Source organism: Anguilla anguilla, chromosome 6, assembly GCF_013347855.1.
Source record: "Anguilla anguilla isolate fAngAng1 chromosome 6, fAngAng1.pri, whole genome shotgun sequence".
In the NCBI taxonomy this organism is placed as follows: Eukaryota; Metazoa; Chordata; class Actinopteri; order Anguilliformes; family Anguillidae; genus Anguilla; species Anguilla anguilla.
In genome coordinates this window covers 4239806-4260967 of record NC_049206.1, presented here as the reverse complement: position 1 = coordinate 4260967, position 21162 = coordinate 4239806, and the positions used below count along the sequence as shown (strand labels likewise).

Genomic DNA, 21162 nt, shown 5'->3' with positions numbered 1-21162 from the left:
CTACTGCTGTGCATGGAGATTCACACCTGGCATCCCCCCCCCCCCAACACACACACACACACACCAAAGTGGCCACACACACAATGGCTAAGGTAATTTTCCCATTTAATCTTTTGCCATATTCATTAGACCAGAAATCCGACACTGCATAACCAGTTGAGACAGTGGTGCCCATGTAGTGTGCTTCATTGCGTAATTCACTTTCTCAAGCGACGCCCTTATTCTTCGGTTTCTAACGTGGCAAAAGCTTGCTTACATTTGTGCACCTTTATTTATTTATACTGAAGCAATTCAACCTAAGTGTGGCTTACAACACGTGAAGCTGAGGGTTGAGCTCTATTTGGGGAGCGAACGGTGATCTTGTTGATTTTGGCGACAGAACGGGTAACATTGGGTGAAATGAATGAAAGTCTACATCTTGAAATGCAAGTGTCTTGAAATGCAATACTTCACACCAGAAAAAAGAACAAAGAACGAAAAAAACGTCCTTAATATGAAGCACACCTTCAACTCTAATGGTTATGGTTATACACTTTGTTGTACGTCGCTCTGGATAAGAGCGTCTGCCAAATGCTTGTAATGTAATGTAATGTAATGGCCAGAAAGTTTCAGGCCGTGAATTTGCACAAATGGGAATCCGTTGGTGATAGGCTACCGCACAGATGGGAATCCGTTGGTGATAGGCTACCGCACAGATGGGAATCCGTTGGTGATAGGCTACCGCACAGATGGGAATCCGTTGGTGATAGGCTACCGCACAAATGGGAATCCGTTGGTGATAGGCTACCGCACAGATGGGAATCCGTTGGTGATAGGCTACCGCACAGATGGGAATCCGTTGGTGATAGGCTACCGCACAGATGGGAATCCGTTGGTGATAGGCTACCACACAGATGGGAATCCGTTGGTGATAGGCTACCGCACAGATGGGAATCCGTTGGTGATAGGCTACCGCACAGATGGGAATCCGTTGGTGATAGGTTACCGCACAGATGGGAATTCGTTGGTGATAGGCTACCGCACAGATGGGAATCCGTTGGTGATAGGCTACCGCACAGATGGGAATCCGTTGGTGATAGGCTACCGCACAGATGGGAATCCGTTGGTGATAGGCTACCGCACTGTGAATGGGACGGTCCGGTAAGAGTTAGCTTCCTCCTCAGAGTTGCCTGCATCTGGATTTTATTCATTTATTTATTTTTTGTAAGCGTAGATTTTTCGAATGTACAGTCAAGCTGTGGGGGGAACTTCGATCCGCCGTCAAAACTTAGCGGTTCCCTGACCCCAATTTGGGGCTAAGTACCCCCTCTCTTCAGGTGCTCATCCCTGTAATGTACGAACAGATGTCGCATTCTGTTGTGCGATTAATATGCGTCTGCATGTAATGGCGTACAATTAAGAGGATATAGGCCTTTCAGCAGCTCAGCGAGGCGTTCGTTCGTTCGTGATGTCATCGACTCATAACTTTTCCCTCCTTTGCATTTTTATGGGAGAGCTGATCGCATGGGATGACCCCCCCCCCCCCCCCCCCGAAATCTGGGCACCACCAGTTTCCCAGCATGCACTGCAGCTGGGTGTGGAATGCATACGGAGCGGTGTGTGTGTGCGTGTTGGGGGGGGGGGTGTTTGCTGTGCTCAGTAAGACAGTGTTTTGTATGTGGACAGACATGTCATGTTTTTGTAGATTGAGTTTTACTCATTATAGTGATTGAGCAACAAAAGTAACACTAATTTATTTTTTCCTCTGGTTTTGTTGCATAGGGCTTTTTGAATGGGCTCTGGTGGCACACCTTATTAATCCCCTTTCAATTTCAGTAAAATCACTCCCTGGATCTCCTTTAACTGCCATTGAACAGATTCTATACCGTAGGAATCTCTTTGTAAACCAATCTATTTCATACTTGGGACCAGTCTTGTTGCTCTTCTCTGTTCTTTTTCCTGACATCTACTGTACATACAATATGACACCATGTCATATTGTGGCATATTATGACTTTCTATCATTATATTTTGAAAATGTTGGGGTCAAAGGCGGAATTGTAGGTGACGTAGGTTAATGTATTTCTCCATTTCACATGTAACTTTGACAACAGAAAGACCTCAATTAAACTGAACGATGCCTTTTAAACCAGATTTACAGACTACAGAGGGTTTAAATTTGACTCACGTTGAGCTGTTCTTTGAACCATATCAGAATTCACAAGCAGCTGAAACACAACCCAGCCTTTCGTAATGCTGGAGAAAAAATCAATAATGTATTACAGTATCTGAATTATTGTTTCTCACTTTTGCTTGTGAAATGCAGTCTAAGACTAGTTTCATACCATCAGCTCCAAGTCCTGCTGAAAGGTGAAATATTTTATTTTTCTATGATTATTATTATTATTGTTATTATTATTACTATTAATTTTGCTATCTCATTGTATTTTTAAAAACATTTTGCTAAAATAAAAAACAAGGCTTCAATTTTATGAGTTTAAAAAGCGATCATCTTTCTGTGAAGGGAAACTGAAAGTATTATCTTGAACTTTTCCAGTGTAAACACAAACAGGATACAGTGGACACTCTTGTAAACAAAAAAATAAAATAAAATAAAATAAAATAAAATCTGTTTTATATCCATTGATCAAGTGGCCTTAGACTCGGATGTATCAATACAGAGATGCGAAAACAAATTCATCTTCGTGGTCGTGAAGTTTCTCTGCGTACATAAAGGGTAAGCATTATCACGATTGTCTCCCGTGTCGTGCCATTCACGAATCTTCACTCTCGATTCCCTTGCAAGTCAGCATCCGAAAAACAGACGAGAAATATTGTGCCTTCTCCTTTAAGAAGCCCCCACCGTCTCCATAACGGAGGGGGTGAGGAGAGATTCCTGGAACAGTCGGTTTGAAAAAAAAAAAAAAAAAAAAAAAAATCCACCAGTGGTCTGTTTCAAGTTCCCCCAATAGAAACTGTGCCTGATTTGTGGCCAATGTTGAAGATGTAAAAAAAAAAAAAAAAAAATAGGAGGAAAAAACAGTAAAGGGGTAGCTATGGAGATGGAACGTTATCCTGGCCGCTTTCTTTGACAGGTGTTGAGTGGGGTAAAAAGTCTTAAAACAGAATCCAGAATGTACGCCAAAGGGAAAGGAGCTGTCGTCCCTTCCGATAGCCAAGCGAGAGAAAAGTAAGTGACAATTTGTGTGCACTGTTACGGAGAACTAGCTAGTTAAAGACACCTCTCTCTTGGACTCAGCCCGCTCAACGCCAACACTTTTACAAAACTAGAGATAGCCAGCTGGGAAGCTAGCTATTCGCGTGATGTAGCTGGGCTTGCTACATGTTTGCTTTTCTTGCGTGCATTTATTTTTTCTTTTTGTTTCCATCTTTTTTTACCCTGCTGTGCCGGGTCGGTTAGTTGGCACGTGCACTTTCTTTTTCTTGTTAGGACTCTGGGGGAGTTGCTCCGGTATTTTAGCAACACATTTATTTTCGGTTGATGGCAAACACAGTGGTCGCATGCATTTTTATTAAATGTTGTAATTGAAGAAAACTACTGAATGCTGTTGTAACTGGGTTGTGTGCTGGTTGTGGGGGAACCCGGAAAGGTGCTGCGATTGCTTGGACCCAGCAATTAGCTGCCTAGCTGGAGATGCATTGAAAAAGTTAGGCGGTGCGTGCAGCGATTGCACAAAAAGTTTACACGGAGTTGGAAACAATGAATTTCGCGTTCGGGGATGAGGCGAATCTTGGCTTTGCACTATGGTGTTTCTATTTTTTGGCGCTATCCGTTTGAAAATGAGCTGGAAAAGCGGACGGCCACTGAGTTGCTTGGCGTCGGTGTCTTGGAAGTGTGAAGTTGGGATTGGGAGGGTGGTTGTTACTGCTATTAATTGCAGATTCTTTTTAAAAAATAATAATAATAAATAAATTCGCTAGTCATGCTCTGTATGTGTCAGCACGGTCGTTTTAATGTGGGTTGTTCGTAGTCGGGTTACTAACTAGTGTCTGACCGGCTTGTTTGGAGAAGTGTTTTAGATTAGATTATATTATGTACAGTATTGTGAAACCTTCTCTCGGACAAATAATTGTTGGTACGAGTGCCGGACGATGAGTGTGAACTGAGCAAACTTGTAAGTCTCAGATAAGACCATCCGATGCATTTTTACTTCTTTTTTTTTGGTCTTAAAATGCCAAGTTTGCTGCCGATTCTTCCGGAAGTTATATGCACTCCCATGTGTAATATGCATACAATGTAATGTATGTGCCGCTCCTTATGTTAATTATCATTTTCAATAATTTGTAGCATATTCTCGGGTAATTATTTCAAGTGTAGCTCTATTGTTTGGGTTGAAGGCACCGTGGATCGACGTTATATAGTCTAAGGACATATTTAAATTGCCCTTCCAAGATAGCAGTGGTGGTTGCTGTTTAGTTGTTAGTAATTACATTGCGGGGAAATATTATAGAACAGACATTCGCCGGTTACACTGCGTACTGAACGTTGTTGCTAGAATTCGGAAATGGCTGTAGGCTAGCCAGCTAACTTGCTAATGGGCTACAGCAGCTAGCCATGGAGAAGCTACGCAAATAAAACGGGTACGCTTGATGGCTAACCTCAGTACCACATCGGCATGGTTTGTTTTTAGTTCTTCACGGAACTTTGGTTGTGTTGAACTGGCTTGCCAACTGCCTTCCAACTGAAGTAGATTTCGGTCTGTTTCGGTATTTATTTATTTATTTATTTATTTATTTTTCAACCGAGGCGATTCTCCAATCAGTCTGCCGTAGACAAATGTTACAGCGGTGGAGACAATGAGCGAACAAAGTTAGCTGGAACACATTGGTGTTTACCACGAGTCCCACGTACGCTTCCGTCGCGCACGCAATTCTGTTCTCATCAAATGTGTTAAAATAAATATCGGCCTACTTGTTGAACTAACACCTGAAGTGTATTGGTTTGAAAATAAAGAATGACAGTCGCCCTGTCCGTTTGTATGTTAAAACCGTTCAAGGATCCACTGTCCGTCCTGTGGCAACAAGAATGGTGTAGCCACATGATGTATCCAACGTACAACACATTGCCACTGAAACATATTTAGACTTGTATACAGTCTTGCATTACGCACTTAATCATATATAGTGGTAATAATAGTAGCATATTTTAAAAAATACATCTGCAGTATTGTGTTGAAGCGTCATCGTCATTTGCATGGAAACAGTGTAGCCTACTCTTTAATGGGAGCTTGCTTTTCATTTCTCAGGGAAAAATAATGTGGTAATTCATATAGCGCAAGTTAAGATTTCAATTATAAGGCCTTGAAAACAACGCATGATTGTTTGTTTTGGATTGGGTAATGGGCTTTTGATCGCGTGAACTGTGACCGTGGCGATGCTTTGGAGCAGCACGTGGAGCTCTTATTTCAAACGTAATTCTAGCCCAGAGGAGTTGTGTTCGAACGCAGTTAGAATATGAATTACTATTAGTCGTAAAGCAACAGAAACGTGCGAATTTAAATGGTCTTTTGAGAAAGAACCAGTTTCTCCTTCTTACATGGAACCGATCACTGTCAGTCTGTACCTGTCTGTCTGTAATTTAGTTCTTATCTTTATTTATTTTTGGTGCCCAAGAAAACGTGAAGGGTCTAAAAGTAAAATGTTATATTTCGGGGGTTGGGTGATTGGGGTGATGGGAATTTATACGCACTGATCGCCTCATGCTACGAAAAGTTGGCCTTGGAGAGCCACAGGACCTGCTGGGTTTCCCTGAGGTTCCCCGCATAACTGTCTTAACGGCTTTAATCGATCAGCTAACTCACCTCACCTGCTTTCTTCCGTCTGAACTGTTTGTTGATTTGTAAGGCGGTTCAGGGCCAGGGTTGGAAACCTCTGTTGGAAACCCTAGACGTCCCATGCCTGCTTCCAGTTTCTCAGTTACCTGCCCTGTTTCAGCCATCCTTCCTTCCATCCATTCATCCATCCATTCTCTATACCCACATATTCCTGGTCAGGGTTGCGGGGGGGTTGGAGCCTATCCCAGCATGCATTGAGCCCGGCCACCCTGGCACATCTGAAATGCTGCGGTCTCATAAGCGACGGGAAAACGAGGCTTCATGAACCTCGTAATGGGCGGGGGCTGTTCTGTCAGTCAGCTGTCAAACTGGCACTCGCCAATCAAAAGACTTTACCTCTCCAGCAGTGGAACTTATGATTGATTCAAAAGGGGAAACCTGTTCTGGTCTGTGGTGGATGGCTCCTCCCATTTGTGAGTGTGTGTGTGTGTGTGTGAGGTTGTGAGTGCATGTGTATGTGAGAGAGAGTGTGTGTGTGATTGAGGTTGTATGTGAGTGTGTGTGTGTGAGAGAGAGTGTGTGTGTGAGTGAGAACGTGTGTGTGTGTATGAGTGTGTGTGTGTGTGGGGGGGAGAGTGTATGTGTGTGTGTGAGTGTTTGTGTGTGAGAGAGAGTGTGTGAGAGCGAGAGAGAGAGCGTGTGTGTGTATGAGTGTGTGCGAGTGTGTGTGTGTATGAGAGAGTGTGTGTGAGTGAGAGCGAGAGAGAGTGTGAGTGCATGTGTGTGTGTGAGAGAGAGTGTGTGTGTGTATGAGTGTGTGAGTGTGTCTGTGTGTGAGGTTGTATATGAGTGTGTGTGAGTGCATTTGTGTGTGTGTGAGAGAGAGTGTGTGTGTGTGAGCGAGAGAGAGCGTGTGTGAGTGTGTGTGAGTGTGTGCGAGTGTGTGTGTGGGGAAGAGATGACTGGGGTTGGAACTGCAGCCTGTAGAAGCAGGTGTGAGTCTGAGATAATGCAGTCTGTTTAGAAGCCGGTTAATTCTGCACCTTCACACTTCTCTCTCTCCCTCTCTCTCTCTCTCCCTCTCTCTCTCTCTCTCTCTCTCTCGCTCTCTCTCCATGTTTCCGTTAAAAAAATAGAAAATAAAAGTTTTTAAAATACTTTGTTGTCGTGTTTAATGTGCTCACGAGGCCGGTGGCCGTGGTAACCGGTGAGCGAGGTGTGGCCGCCCGTGCGGGCGAGCGGAGAGGGTGCAAAGCCCAACTGAAAGAATCTGACACCACAGGGAAACTCGAGACCCAACTTATTCTTTTTTTTTTTTTTTGGTTTTGGTTTTGGTAACACACCCCTACCCCCAACCCCCCCCCCCCCACACACACACACACACACCACGCTCCCTGTCACCCCTCCTCCACAACTGTGTTTGTGTGGGTTCGCTTGTTAAAATGTTGAATCTTATCTTTGATAGATAGATTAAGGTTTTTTTTTAGTTTTTTTTTTAGCATGACTTCAGCTGGAGTTAAAAACAAAAGAGACTTTGTACAGCCGGGATATTATGCAAGCAGCGTTTTTTTTTTTTTGGAAACGCTGAAAGCGAAAGCTTAAATAATTAAGCTGCAATGCAATGTGGTGTTATCTTTCCCCCCCGACAGTATCTTTTCAGACACCCCCCCCCCCACCCCCCACCCCCCGAACTTTGTGTCCTGGCCCATACTCTCCAGGCGGTACTGGTGTTTCCATGTGATTCCAGGGGGATTCTGGGAAGGCTTTTTTCGGGTTCTGGAATTCCAGATCCAGATTCTTGACCGAATCCTAAATGAAAATCAAATATGAAGTTTTTTTTTTTTGGCATTTAGAGTTCGGAATGGGTTTTGGTTGCCAAGACCCGGGGTCTGTAATTTTCGGGGTCGGGCACGAGTACTCAAGGATTTGGGTACTTGAGACACGAGGGCTGCTGGAGCACTGTACAGCACTCAGGGTAAAAAGTGACTTGGAAAATAAATTCATGTGAATGAACGTGTTCAGTTTCATTATTTATTTTTAGATGGCAGCTTTTAGCAGTTTTCTTGTTTCTCGGGTAAGGACGTTGGCTTCTTTGAAATCTTTGCTCTGAAGTCCGTTCCTATCTCAGCAGGTGGTGTGACTTTGAAGTGGTGGAGTTTTCAACGTTGTTGGCCTCTTGAAAGCCTGATTCGCTGGTCCTTCTCCGCAGCTTTGCTTCATGGTGGACTGTCACCATGTTACAATTAAACCCCATTCCCTTCAGCTCCTGTTGAATTATTGAAGCAGAGATTGGATAATTTGCCAACTGACCATGCATCTGAAGGTGGTGCTTTGCTCTAGGTTTTTTTTGTTGTTGTCATGTTTATCCCTTTGAAAAGTAGTTTTTTTTTTTTTGTAATGTTCTAGAATTCCATTTCCGTTACCAGTAGTGATTGTGACATCAGCATTACAGTGTTCAGTCGAGAACATTCTACTCACACAGTTGTGATCTCGCCCCTGAAAGGGTTAAAGACAGAGAGTGTGTGTGTGTGTGTGTGTCAGCCCCCCAGGCCACAGACTCAGGTGTGTTGAGGGGTGGGGGGGTTGCTCACCTTGTTGTATGGACACCGGATGTTCAGAGAGGACTGACATTCTGTCTGGGTGGTAAAATTTAGCCAAATGAATCCTCCCGTTTTGTGCTTTGGCCTCAAGTTTTAATTCCTAATGGAATTACATTTAATCTGTTCTCTATTTTATATCACTTGGGGGGGGGAAAACTTTTATTTTATAAAAAGAATAATAATAATTTTAAGCCCTGAAGGAGCACAATGTTTCTTTTATTTGTTACTCAAAATTGGGGACTGCAAAATGGGAGAATCTGAGTCTATGATAAGGGAGTATCAAATGTAGACTGAACCTGTTTGCAAGAGCACATCTGTACCTGGAATGTAAGGGGGCTTCACCTAGCAGGATGCAAACACAGTGTGTAGTGCTGTTTGGTATATTATACTGTGAATAGCTCTTCTAGGACCAAGCATTTGGAAATTAGTGCAAGCTGTAAATGCTATACACACACACATGTACATATATACGCACACATACTCACAGCACTAAAATACTGTCCCGGAAATCCCAGGCACTCCTCAAGGCCTCCCCCTGCGTTTCCGTGGCGATGTCCAGAGCCTGTTTTAGGCCCCGCCCCCTTTAATAAAACCGGACGATGGCACATCTCTGTTCTGTTCCCCTGAGTCTCACCAGGGCCTGTGCCAGTCAGCTCCGGCGGCAGGGATGGGCGGGGTGTTTTGGGTTTGGGCGGGGGGGCGGCCGGGGGGGGGGCGGGGGGTGTGGTTGTCCCCTCCGGCACCCCTCGGAGTGTGCACGGATTCGGGCTCATTGAAGGGGGCGAGAGAAGAGAGCGAGACTGACAGGCAGCGAGTTTGGGGACCCCCTGGGCGGGTGATGCGCCATAGGCTGTTCTACTCTATCTTTCTCTCTTTCTCTCTGTCTCTCTTCCTTTCCCTCTCTTTCTCTCTCTCTCTTACTTTCTCTCTGTCTCTCACACACGCTCATAAGGGGGCCACATAAGAAGGACTGTAACCCCACATTTTTTTCCATCTTCCATTTCTATAAAAAAAGAATTTTATTTTGGTACAGTGTCATTGTTTGTTCCCTTATCCTTTTTTATACTGCAGTTCCCCCTGGAAAGAAGTTATTCTATTCTATGTTTTTAAGAAATAAAACAAAAACATTTTGACCTATGACCTTATTTTAAATGTCCATATCCAGCGTTATCCTGCTATTTCGTCAACAAATGTTTGACATCGTACATCCAAGCAAACTTCAAACTTCACCTGGGGCTTGTGTATTCCATAGAACCCGTCTACACACAACACATTTACGATGCCTTTGATTATACTGTGTAATGAGGCGACAGTGTAATCAGCTGGTGAGGAAGACTTCTTCCGTGAGGAGGAAGATTACAGTAGCAGCCCGTGTGGTGTGGGGCGGACCGCGGTTGGTCTGGTGAGGACGTGCTGTAGTCTGGCGAGTTCGTGTACCGGGCCGATTTCCAGAGATTCCAGAAGATTCTCTGCATTATTAAGGAATGAGGTTCTGCGGCGTAAGCCAAATGATTACTTCCCTCTGTCGTGCTACATTTTTCAGTTCCCGGAAACCCTTGTGGTTCGTTCGGTGAAACGGTGCCCGTGTGCGAGCTTAGCTTAGCTACGGCCTGAGACGCAAGAAGAAGTAGCCGGTGAACACCGGCGCGTTTCGGAGGAGAAACGCGGATGTCTTCGTTCTCCCAAGTTGATAGGGTGGTTCACGCATAGAACGCGGCTGGGGGTTGCAGACAGTTGGACGTTCCAGATTGGTGTTTGGAATTGGATATTTGCAGCCTCGCGATGGGCAGAAAACTTACAAAATACAAAATAATAATAATAATAATAATAATTTGTGACCATAACTCCTCCTCTTGAGCAGGAAGAATTGTACAATAGTGTGAAAAGAATGATTTTTATAGACCCACCGCACACTCTGTTCTGTACTGAATGTTCTGTCTGTTCTGTTGTTGATGCCAAAGCATTCAGTTTTGATGCACGTTCCACACATTCATTACAGGGCATGACCAAGTACTGTTCCTCAGCAGTGGATGTTCAGTACTGTGATCTAGCACTGGGAACTCCTGTTACCATCTGAAACAGCAGATGGAACAGGGCAGAATGTTGCTGCTGAATATCGGACAAGTCTGTTGCATCTAGAATCTATAAAAACGGTCTCTGTCATTGCAGAACTGACCTGGCAATTGTGACATCATAATCGCTGTCTGGTCTCTTCTATGAATCACAGATTTTTCCAGGTTCTAAGTGGCCGTTCTAGAACTCCGGTCGCTCTCCTTTACCAGCAGTGACTGTTACATCATCAGCATTATAGAATGTTCAGTTGAGAACATTCCAAGCACATGCTTGTGACCTCACACCTTGAAGGGTTTAAAGGGAGCAGCCATTGTGGATCTTAGCCGGAGCCATTGTTTGCACGCAGATCTGAGAGTCTGATACAGGCCTGGCGAGGACCTTTTCCCCTCTGTTGACAGTCAGAACTTCCTGTTATGAGTGCTTCGGTCTGATGTCTGATGGCAGGCCGCTTTGAAATCATTTTTCTCATTTTTATTTTATCTTGTTTTTCAGTTTTCACGCATGATTTCACATTAAGCCTTCTCTGTTGTATTTGACTGATTTTATCAGAACTGCAGGATTTCCTTTTTTTGTTTGGTTATTAATTTTTGATTTAATCTTCTGTCATACATAGGAGGATTTGACAGAAATAACAACAGAAATATACTGGAAATATCTCACGCAGATTTGTGTTTTTCTTTTGATAATGACTTTAATCAGGGCTTTGAGAACAAATGGGGGAAGAATGAGCTCAAAGGTTGAGTGTTTGTTGTGACAAACCTGTTTATGAAAAAATTTAATCATGTTTGCATTTTTATCTTAATTAATTATTTAATCTGGGAATTAGTGTTTTGTTTTGTTGAAAACAGTAGTTTTCACATACCACATTGTAATTGCAGTTTACATTAAGATGGCGGGTGACTGGGTGTTTTGCACTTTTTGCCGACTTTCATTTAAAAAACTTTTTATCTGCTTTAACTTTTTTAAATTTGCTAATGCACTGCAAACCCAGCACCACTCCATTCAATGTGATGGGTGGGGGGGGGGGGGGGGGCTGAACAAAATTAGGGGCATTAACACTTATGTGTAAATATAGTCTTTCCTACATATGAACATTTCATAATACAAAAAAAATAGCAGTATATCAATATTGCTGCTACTGTAGTTTGATTAACGCAAATGGGGGTTTGAAGGTGCTTGAACCTGGGGAGGGCAAATTCTGGTCCTGGGGGGCCAATGTGTGTGCCGTTTTTTGTTTTCCCCCAATTACCCTGGCTAAATGAGCTGATTGGTTCTGTATACCAACGCTGGTTCCCTCGTAGATCAGATCATCGGAAAACATTTTATGTAGGGACACGAGAACCGTCTTTGGCCATCGCTCTTGCGCTTATCGAGAAACGTAGCTGAAATGTCAGGTGGCGTAAACGCTAGGGCTAATTAAGTAATTAAGACCAGACGTTGGCACGAGAAACCAGAAACGGATCACATGACATTACAGACCTTTGTCTGACGCTCTTATCGAGAGCGACTTGCACAACTTTCACATTTTTTTTTATTACATCCATCCATTTGTACAGCTTGATACTGTATGTACTGAAGCAATGCAGGTTAGGTACCTTGCTCGAGGGTCAAGTGGCTGTGTCCTACGTCCTACCTGGGAATCAAGCCTGCAACCTTCAGGTTACAAGCCAGCTCTCTAATCGTTATAGAGGCTGTTTGAATGCTTTGTGAAGAAAGGCTTTTATTTATTTATTTGTTTTATTTATTGCTATTTTTTCCTCACACCTGTAACAGGCACATTAGGCTAATGGCGTCTCAAACGAACAGACGCATTGCCTGTGACATTGTGCCCAATTTCAGTTGAACGATGCCGGCATGTGCTCTTTGCCCGATCCACCACTCTCTCCTCGTGGTTGTTGTAGTGCACTGGGACTCCAGGTCCCCAAACAGGAGACTTGTTTTGGGGGGAGGGGTGGTGTGTGTGTGGGGGGGGGGATTGCTCCAGCTCTGGCTTCTCATTTTGAATTGGCAGCGTGTACAGAACTGAAAGTTCCCATACAGCACGGGATGAATGTGTGTACCATCACACCCCTATGGGTTTCTCAAACGAGTGATTCTCCTCTGCAGCACTGCTGCATTACCCCCCTTTACGATGCCGGGGAACTGTTTTCAGGATCCTTCTGTGAAGCACTGTGCGACAGACCAGTTTGCAAACGGCCGCTATAAGGGAAGAAGTATGGATGTGATTAGGTTTTAGGTCTCTGTCTCTGTGTCTCTATCCCCCCCCCTCCCCCCCCCGGATTGACTGACAGATCGGAGTGAACAGATAGGGGTCAAGGCTGGGTCGGAGCTTTGAGATCTACGCGATCGCTCTGTTCCAGACATACGCAGATGGGTTTGGGGGGGGGGGGGGCGGTGTGTGGCTGCAGGACAGACAGTGGCTGTGGGGGGGGGGGGGGGGGGGGGGGTATATTTTTAGTGGATTTGTTTGTAATAGATTAAGGGAGGGGGCGTTGTATTGATTCACGCCAGGTTTCCTCAAAGACAGTTCTAAGGAGCCCCTCCCCTGTCTGTGACATTTTTTCTTTTAACCCCCCACCCCGCCCTAAGGGAAGGGGTCGTTGGCCGATCTCTGATTTGGCCTGAATTGGCTATTTACAGTAATTTACCGTATATAAGGTGTAGGGCTGCGTCAGGCGTATCCAGCTCCGCCCCCTCGCTAATCGCTCGGATCTGTTATCGGTTAAGCAACGCGATGCAACGGTCTTGCGGTTCCTTTGAAAGACAGAGAGAGAGAGAGAGAGTTTGTATTTGCTGGACTGATTGATTGGCTAATGTTCACGCTGGAGTACTTTAAAGCTGGGAGTGTGCACACACGGCTAATTGGCACCTGGCGGCGGCGGCAGGGAGACAGAGGGAGTGATGGGTAATGAGCCGACCGTGCGGTCTGATGTAAGGAGTTTAGCTGAGGAGGTTCTGGTGGCACACACACACACGTGCGTGCGTCTTTTACTCCGCTGTCATACGTCTGGCCTGGAACGGAATCCTGGGGGGGGGGCGCCCGTGCCGATTGGCCGGCAGCCCCCGCAGGGCGGCGTGTTATTGGCTACAGTTGTGTCCCAGTTGTGTCGTGCGCACAGCGCCCCCTCTGGTCGGCCGAGGTACCTGCGCTCTGCCGCGGCGACTCCGAGGGCTCTGTGGGGAAAAAAGGCGGGAAAAAAGACGGGTCTACGTCTGCGTGCCGTCGGACAAGTTCGCGTGTGTTCTGAAAACCCCGGCGGAGGAGGGTGTCGCGAGCAGTCATCCTCTCACACACACACACTCGCACACGCACACACACACACACACACACACACTCACACACTCACACACTGAGCTATTATTGCAGTTAGCACAGAAATTAGCGTCTAGCGCTGCCAAAACAACAAGTGTTCGCAGCGAATTAATTTTGTTTATTAAAGACGCGTGTGCATTTTCTTCGGCAAATAATTTGGGAGGCTACAGTCCGGAAGATTCCGGCACGGCACTAAGGCTGTGATCGAGCTGATTGATGCATTTTGCATCTGATGGTGTAAAGAAAAAAAAATGTTTGTAGTGACTTAATTTTGTTTATTAACACTTTTTTTGAAGTCTTTTTTTTTTCCTGAAAGTTGGGTAGATTTTAGCCTGTTGGATCACAACACAATATTCGGTAACAGTAAATGGTTTTTTTTTGTATGGTTGTAGCCCTTTTGTAGTTGATGGCGTCGGTAAGAAGCTCTGGGTTCTTGCGGCTGAGTTGAGTTACGCGCGACGGTCTGATCAGTCGAAGGCACAGCGACGGCGGTTAATCTGATGGATCTCTATCACACAGAGCGATCGCAGGCCTTTGTGTGCGCGCAGAACGAGCCGGCCTGGAGTTTCAGAATGAACGGAGGGCCGGCTTCCTGTGATTCGCCGAGAGGGGTAACGATCCAGTGACATCGTCGATGCGGAAGAATAAATTGAACGACTATAGATTTTGTGACAGTGAGACCATTCCCCCCCCCCCCCCCAATATGGAAAGGTTATAAGAAATGGAAGAAAGGTTTGTTGTAGAAGGTGCGTTTCTCTCTGGATGTATTCATAGATTTCTCGGTTGTTTTGGGTCAGTCAGTCAGTCAGTCAGTCAGTCAGTCAGTCAGTCAGTCAGTCAGTCAGTCACTCACTCACTCACTCACTCACTCACTCACTCACTCACTCACTCACTCACTCACTCACTCACTCAGTCACTCAGTCAAACTGCCTGCCTGCCTGTTTCACTGACAGTTTTTGACATTCGTGATGTAAGCGGCACTGAACCAATGGCAGACGAGGGTTCGACATTCGCCGTGCCGAGCTGAAATCGGAAGCGGAGGCTGCCTGCCCTGCAGATTGGCCTGGCGAGCTGCGCTGGGCCTTGGCTATTTAGAGCTCGTCGTTCATCATTCCGAGTGTGTTTACACAAGCCTGGGTGCCCCGGCCAAATTCTCAGCTTTGCATCGCTGTCCCCCGTGCGCGTCCCTCCCCACGGGGATGTGGGGAGAACAGACTGTCCCGCCGCGGCCTTGGGGTGTTGGGGTGGGGGGAGGGGCGGATTTGGGTGGAGACCGCTTTAGATGTGGTAGTAGCTAAGCTAAGGACTGGGGCCCCTATTCAAAAGGCGTCTGGGTGTTAAAGGGAATTCTGGGAAATAGGATCACGCCGCCGCTGTCCATATCCTAGCCCTGAAGTTTTGGAACCGGAAGGTTGTGGGGTCAAATCCCAGGCATGGCACTGTTTTTGTGCCTGAGAAAAACCTGAGGGACTACGTCAACTAGAACATCCAGCTTGATGGAAGAGCAACAGTGCCTCATTAATTAAAGGTCTGCTTCCCGATTGGGGTGGGGTATTCGTCCGAACGTTCTCTACTCCAAGGCTCCTGCGGATGGAACCCGCTAATAATCGAACCCCTAACCCGCTGCTCCCCACCGCGGGAAAAACGGTTTGCATTCACTCTCACCTTCGTGCTGCAAAGCAAATGATATCAGTCAGATCCTTTCGTTTGTTGCTGGACTCTTTTAAGATATGTGATGAACGTTCAAGAGAAATAAAACAAATATTTGCGGTAATTCTAGTTTTTTTTTTTTTTTTGGTGCAAATTATTAATGAGCATTTGAATGCCAATCCCAGTTAATCGATTTGTGATCTTATGGCTGAATAATCCAATGTTCATAATAACACGCTGACACCAAAAACGTAATTTTGCGCCTGTCAGTCACGGCTTGGTCCCGTACGCGCGTTCAGATTTATGTGTTTTTGCGTGTTTGTGCTGTGAAATTGATGTTTTGTGCACATACAGTATATCAGCACGGCTGCCCAGGTCAGATCGATGCTCATGTACCCAGCTGTCACTGGCCCTTCCACACCCCTGTTCTGCTTCACGTGCCTCACACGGTTATGTAATTATGGGGTCCCTGCCGCACCCCTGGGGTACCCCCCTGTGTACCCTGCTTTTTGTTATGGGTCAGTCTTTTGATCAGTTACGGTTGCTGAAAACCTTTAACCTCTTTTCGTAACTTTTTCCTCAAAACATTTAGCAGTGGCTAGGCAGGCTTGGCCCCTTGCCAGTTCCTTTGCCGTTTTAAAATCTTAATTTTACACAAAATGTATGAGTTCCAGTGACCCGATGGCCTCACGTTCATACCCTTGGCATGTATTTCTTTTGGGACCCGTTTCACCCGTCAGTCTGTGACCCAATCAAGCCGAACTATTTAACTTCCTGCTCGAAGGAGTTCCTGTTTGCCGTGTAGCACACTGCGGGAAGTGGAATCATGGGATATTCTGAAGGAAAGTCCTGCGAAGTGAAATTGGGAATTTTATCCGGCATGGGAAATATATTCAGCATCGCATGCAAAGATGTATCTGACACAACATGGTCTTTAAAGAGTAAATCCTTTCATAGACAATAAAAGTTATTATAGCTTATGGACTGGTTTATCCCCCACACAGGTAATGCCGGTTGGCGGTATTTGTATTCCTTGAATGGAGCTGCCGGTTCTGGGCCTCTCTGGGCCCCGGTTCCCCCCCCCCGGATTTGGCAGGCGAAAAGCAGTATGCCGTTTTCTCCCCCCCACCCCCACCCACCCCCGGGTGCGAGAGGAGGAGGAGGAGGAGAGAAGGCTCTAATATTCCCCCTCTTTCTCCTCCTCTGTTTTTCAGGTTAGCGTTGTACGTGTACGAGTACCTGCTGCACGTCGGGGCTCAGAAGTCCGCGCAGACCTTCCTGTCCGAGGTGAGAGCGTCCTGGCGGGCGCATCGCGCACTTCCTGTGGGGGGGGGGGGGGGGGTGGGTTGGGGGGGGGGGCAGGCCGGGCGACTTGGGCGACTTATGGAATTAACATTATAGCTTGTGCTGGCTGACCCAGGGGTGGGGGGGGGTGGGGGGTGGGGGGTGGGGTTGGGGGGTGGGGCAGTTAGGAACAGTTATGTAACCCCCGTGTCTGTGAAAGTCAGACTGAAGATGTTTATTGAGCGCAGTCGTTTATTGATAATCTTGTGATCAGCGTTGGTGTTCTCTGAAGCGTGGAAATCTGCGTATCGGGGGGGGGGGGGGGGGGGGGGGGGTGTGTTTACCTGTGTTTGTAGGGGCCTTCAGCCCAGTGCTTTTACTGACTGGGACCCTAAAAAGGACTGTCTCTGACTCTCTCTCTCTCGCCTTGTCCTCCCCATCTTTCCCCCCCCCCCCCACCCCCCATCTCTCTCTCCCTCTCTCTCTCTCTCACTCCTTGTCCTCCCCATCTTTCTCTCCCCCCCCCCCCACCCCCCATCTCTCCCTCTCTCTCTCTCTCAGATCCGATGGGAGAAGAACATCACGTTGGGGGAGCCCCCGGGGTTCCTGCACTCATGGTGGTGGTACGTACTCCGGTGACCGTTTTTGGGGGGCCGCGCTCGTTCACTGGCACCCTGGTGCCGCCCTCGCGCCCGCTGACCTTGTGTATTAGGCGTCCTCCTCCGACTCGCGTCTGTGCAGACAATCTTCCCAAGATGCTTTTTTTTCCCCCTCTCAATAAATTTGGCACCCAGCGTGGCCCTGAAATGTGGACCCCTAACTGGTGATGTAATGGCCAGTTGTGTGCCCCCCCCCCCCCCCCCTGCATGGAGCTGCTAGCCGCAGTCAGCCATGGTGCGGTCTGGATTTGGTGCGAGACTGTGGGGTTCATGTTCACCCCACTGCATGGTGCCCCCAACGGGCCTGCTCGACACCCCCGAATGGCAACCCTGTACCCTGCCCCCCCCCCCCCCCCCGCCAAAAAAAAACTCAGAGTGCCCTGCAGCAAGGAGAGAGGGATGCGAGCATTAGAAGGCATTCTGAATTTGAAGAAAAAGGACAAAAGTGTCTGTGTGTCTGTGTGTGAGCGAGTGTGAGTGTGTGTGTGTGTGTGTTTGTGAGAGAGAGTGTGTGTGTGGGGGAGGGGAGGGAAGGGAAGGGGAAAAGGCCAAATAGCGTGGCAGTTTTACGGTGTGGTGGGGATGGGAGGGGGGAGGGTGTGTAGATGGTGGGGCCTCAAAGTGGGGGTGGGAGGGGGGTGGTGGGGGTGTGTCCCCTCTATCCCGCTGTCCTACTCAGGGGTGTCTGTTTGGGGGGGCTGCAGCACGTGGATGGGGGAGCCTCACCAGGGGACACCACCCTCCCCCCCCCATCCCTCTCACCCCCCCTCCTCCCCCCCACCACCACCCAAAAAACAAAAGGTCCAGATGGTAAGGGAAAGCCAGCCACCTCCACCGCCCCCTCCTCCTCAGCTCCCCACCCTCCGCCCCCCCCCCCAGCCAGAACCTTTGTATAATCGCCTGTCTTTTGTTTGAGACCCCAAACGACAGATTAACTCTTCGCATTCCAAGCCCTTTTGTGTTCCTCAAAATGACCACCACCTCCCCCTTCGCCCGCCACACCCCCCCCCCCCCCCGCCGCCCCCCCATCCCCTGGTCTTATTATCCCCCTCTCTGGGGCAGTTTCCTGTGGGTGGGGGCTGGGGTGGTGTAGGGTGGGCGGGGGGCTGTTATTCATGTGGTGTTGAAGTGGGGTCATGCAGGGCTGTGGTGTTGGGGGTTGGAGTTTTTTTTTTTGGGGGGGGAGCAATGCAGGTGTTAAGGTTATGTTGTTGGCCTGGTTAATGCTCATTTATCTGTCCGTCTCTGAGGTACAGGTGAGCGAACGAACCGTACCCCCCAGCTACAGGCCGAGTCCGGTCTGTGTGTTCCTCTCATTTCTGAAACGTGCCGCACCAGGCCACCTCGACCTCACTAGGCTCGCTGCAGTCTGCGATTGGCACGTTCCTCTAAAATAAAGCTAATCTTTCTCCATTTTAAATTGGTATTGTTCTTACAAATGTCCGTTCAATTTCAGTCTGGTTCTGAGAGCCTCACCTTGTGTTCTCTCTCATAATGGCGAAAAGAGAAAAGACGTAAAGACATAAAATTGACAACGCTGAGGACCTCTCTTAATTTCAGTCTTTCTCCATTATATAAAAAATGATTTGGTCATTTATTATTTAGTTGCCACATGTCTTTGTCCTGTAAGCATTATTTTATAGATGCTCAGGAGGATGGGGTTTCTGTGAACGCTGACAAAATGCTTTGCTGACTGTGCTCTCTGTCTGGGATTTGAACTTGCAACCATCTGGTTAGAAATATTTTGGTGTGAGAGGTTTCATGAAACCTCAAGTAGGAAAACTAAACTTTAAATACTGCAAACTACTTAGACACACACGCACAAACACTGACACATGCACACACTGCCACAAAGGCTCGCACACACACACACACACACACAAACACACTGACAAACACACACTCTGACACACCGACACATGCACACACTGACATACACACACACACACACACACACACACTGATACACACACACACACACACACACACACTGATACACACACACACACACAAACACACTGACAAACACACACACACACACACACTGACACACTGACACACACACACACACACAGGTCTGTGTTAGGTCAGTTCCTCTGTCAGGCAGTCAGTCAGGACAGGCTCCAGTTTTGCAGTTTTCCTCCCTGTCTGTGCGGTAGTGGGTGGTGGTGTTGGGGTACATGATGAACTGAAGTATGCTCAGCCCCCAGTACCCCCCCCCCCCCCCCGCCCCCCCCAAAACCCTCCGCCCCTGTAGTAAACCCTTTTGTGTTTCTGAGGGTGAGGACTTGGCTTTTGAGCTGGTTGCCAAGGGGAAGGGGGTGTGTGTTTGCAGTCCTGTTTATCCCTCTGTTTTTACTTGTTTGCCTCTGTAAAGGGGCTTGTACAGACTGAATCGGTAAACAGAATGCGCGGGCAGGGTTGGGGGGTGGGGGGTGGGGGAGTGCGGGGGTGTGGGGGAGGGGGGGGTGCGCTCTTGTGTTTGTCTCAGACTGAGGAGAGGGAGATTAACTCTGCAGCAGTGCAACCACAGCCAGCTTTCTCTCCATCATGGTGGTTGTTCCATGTATTTATTTTTTTTCTTTATCTCTCTCTCTCTCTCTCTCTCTATCAGTATCTCTCTCTACCTCTGTTGCTGTTTTATTCTGTCTCTCTTTCTCCCCCTCTCTCCTATAACTCTATCCCTTACCGTCTCCCTCCCTTTCTCCATCTCTCCCTCCCTCCCAATCTCTCCCCCCTCCTCTCTAGATCTCCCTCCCTCCCTCTCCTTCTATCCTCACACCCTCCGTCTTCTTCCCTCTCTCCTCCTCTCCTTCCACTCCTTCTTTTTCCCTCCCACTCTGTGCTTGTGTCTGCTTGTGTCTGTTTGTGTCTGCTTGTGTTTTATTGTGTCCGGTTGTGTTGAGCTGGGTGTGGTTGTGTTTGCTTGTGTTGAGCTCGGTGCTGATTGGCTGTGAGGCGCTGAGCTCGGTGCTGATTGGCTGTGAGGCGCTGAGCTCGGTGCTGATTGGCCGAGCCGCCGTCTCTTAGCGGCGCTGATGGATGGGATAACACCGCCGCGCTTTATTGGAAAAGCTGTTTGGAGAGGAGAGGGGCCCGCAGAGCCTTCCCACACCTTCCCTCTTTCTTTCACTTCCTCTCTCCCTCCCTCTCTTTCTCTCTCCCTGTCGCCCTCTCCCCCTCTCTCACTTCCTGCCATTCTCTCTGATTCATGTGCTTTACTGGTGGGAACTTGTTGATAAAACATTAAAATGCATAAATGCCCAAATGGACATTGCACAGTTTACCACCCCCCCCCCCCCACCCATGCAGTCTGTCCAAATCAATAATGTGATTGACAGGTGAGACTGACAGCCCCGTCCAGTCACGTGACCGAGTTCAGCCAATCCCATCCGTCCGTCTTTGTGAACCTGTGCTCACACAATGCCCCCTCCCCATTGGAGGCTGTGGATGTATATGTGTGTGTGTGTGTGTGTGTGTGTGTGTGTGTGTGTGAGAGAGAGTGTGTGTGTGTGAGTGCGAGTGCGAGTGCGAGTGCGAGTGCGAGTGCGAGTGTGTGTGTGTGTGTGTGTGTGTGTGTGATGTCCCAGTTTTAAGGGGAAATTTGTCCGTTAAAGCGTGTGCCTGAAGACGGGCAGTGATTTAAATTGGACCTGCCCTGCAGGGGACCCGGTTTGTGCTGAGTAATTAACACACTGATCAGGGTGACGCCCCGTACCCTCTACGAGCGCGCGGGATCGGGAGAAATCACTCCCTTAATTGATCGGGCAGCCTGCGGACCTCGTCAAGCGGAGTGGGGAAGTTAGCGT

General features: G+C 47.6%; 1 protein-coding gene across 1 annotated transcript in view; it reads left to right on the top strand.

Annotated features, from left to right (window-relative positions):
• Window positions 1-2917: 2917 nt before the first annotated feature.
• Window positions 2918-21162, top strand: part of zgc:110158 (uncharacterized protein LOC553590 homolog) — a 54233-nt gene continuing 35988 nt past the window's right edge. The window contains exons 1-3 of the mRNA XM_035424102.1: window positions 2918-3169; window positions 16625-16697; window positions 17256-17317. Coding sequence (XP_035279993.1) covers window positions 3114-3169; window positions 16625-16697; window positions 17256-17317 — 191 coding nt within the window. The 5' untranslated portion in view covers window positions 2918-3113. The remainder of the gene's footprint in view (window positions 3170-16624; window positions 16698-17255; window positions 17318-21162) is intronic.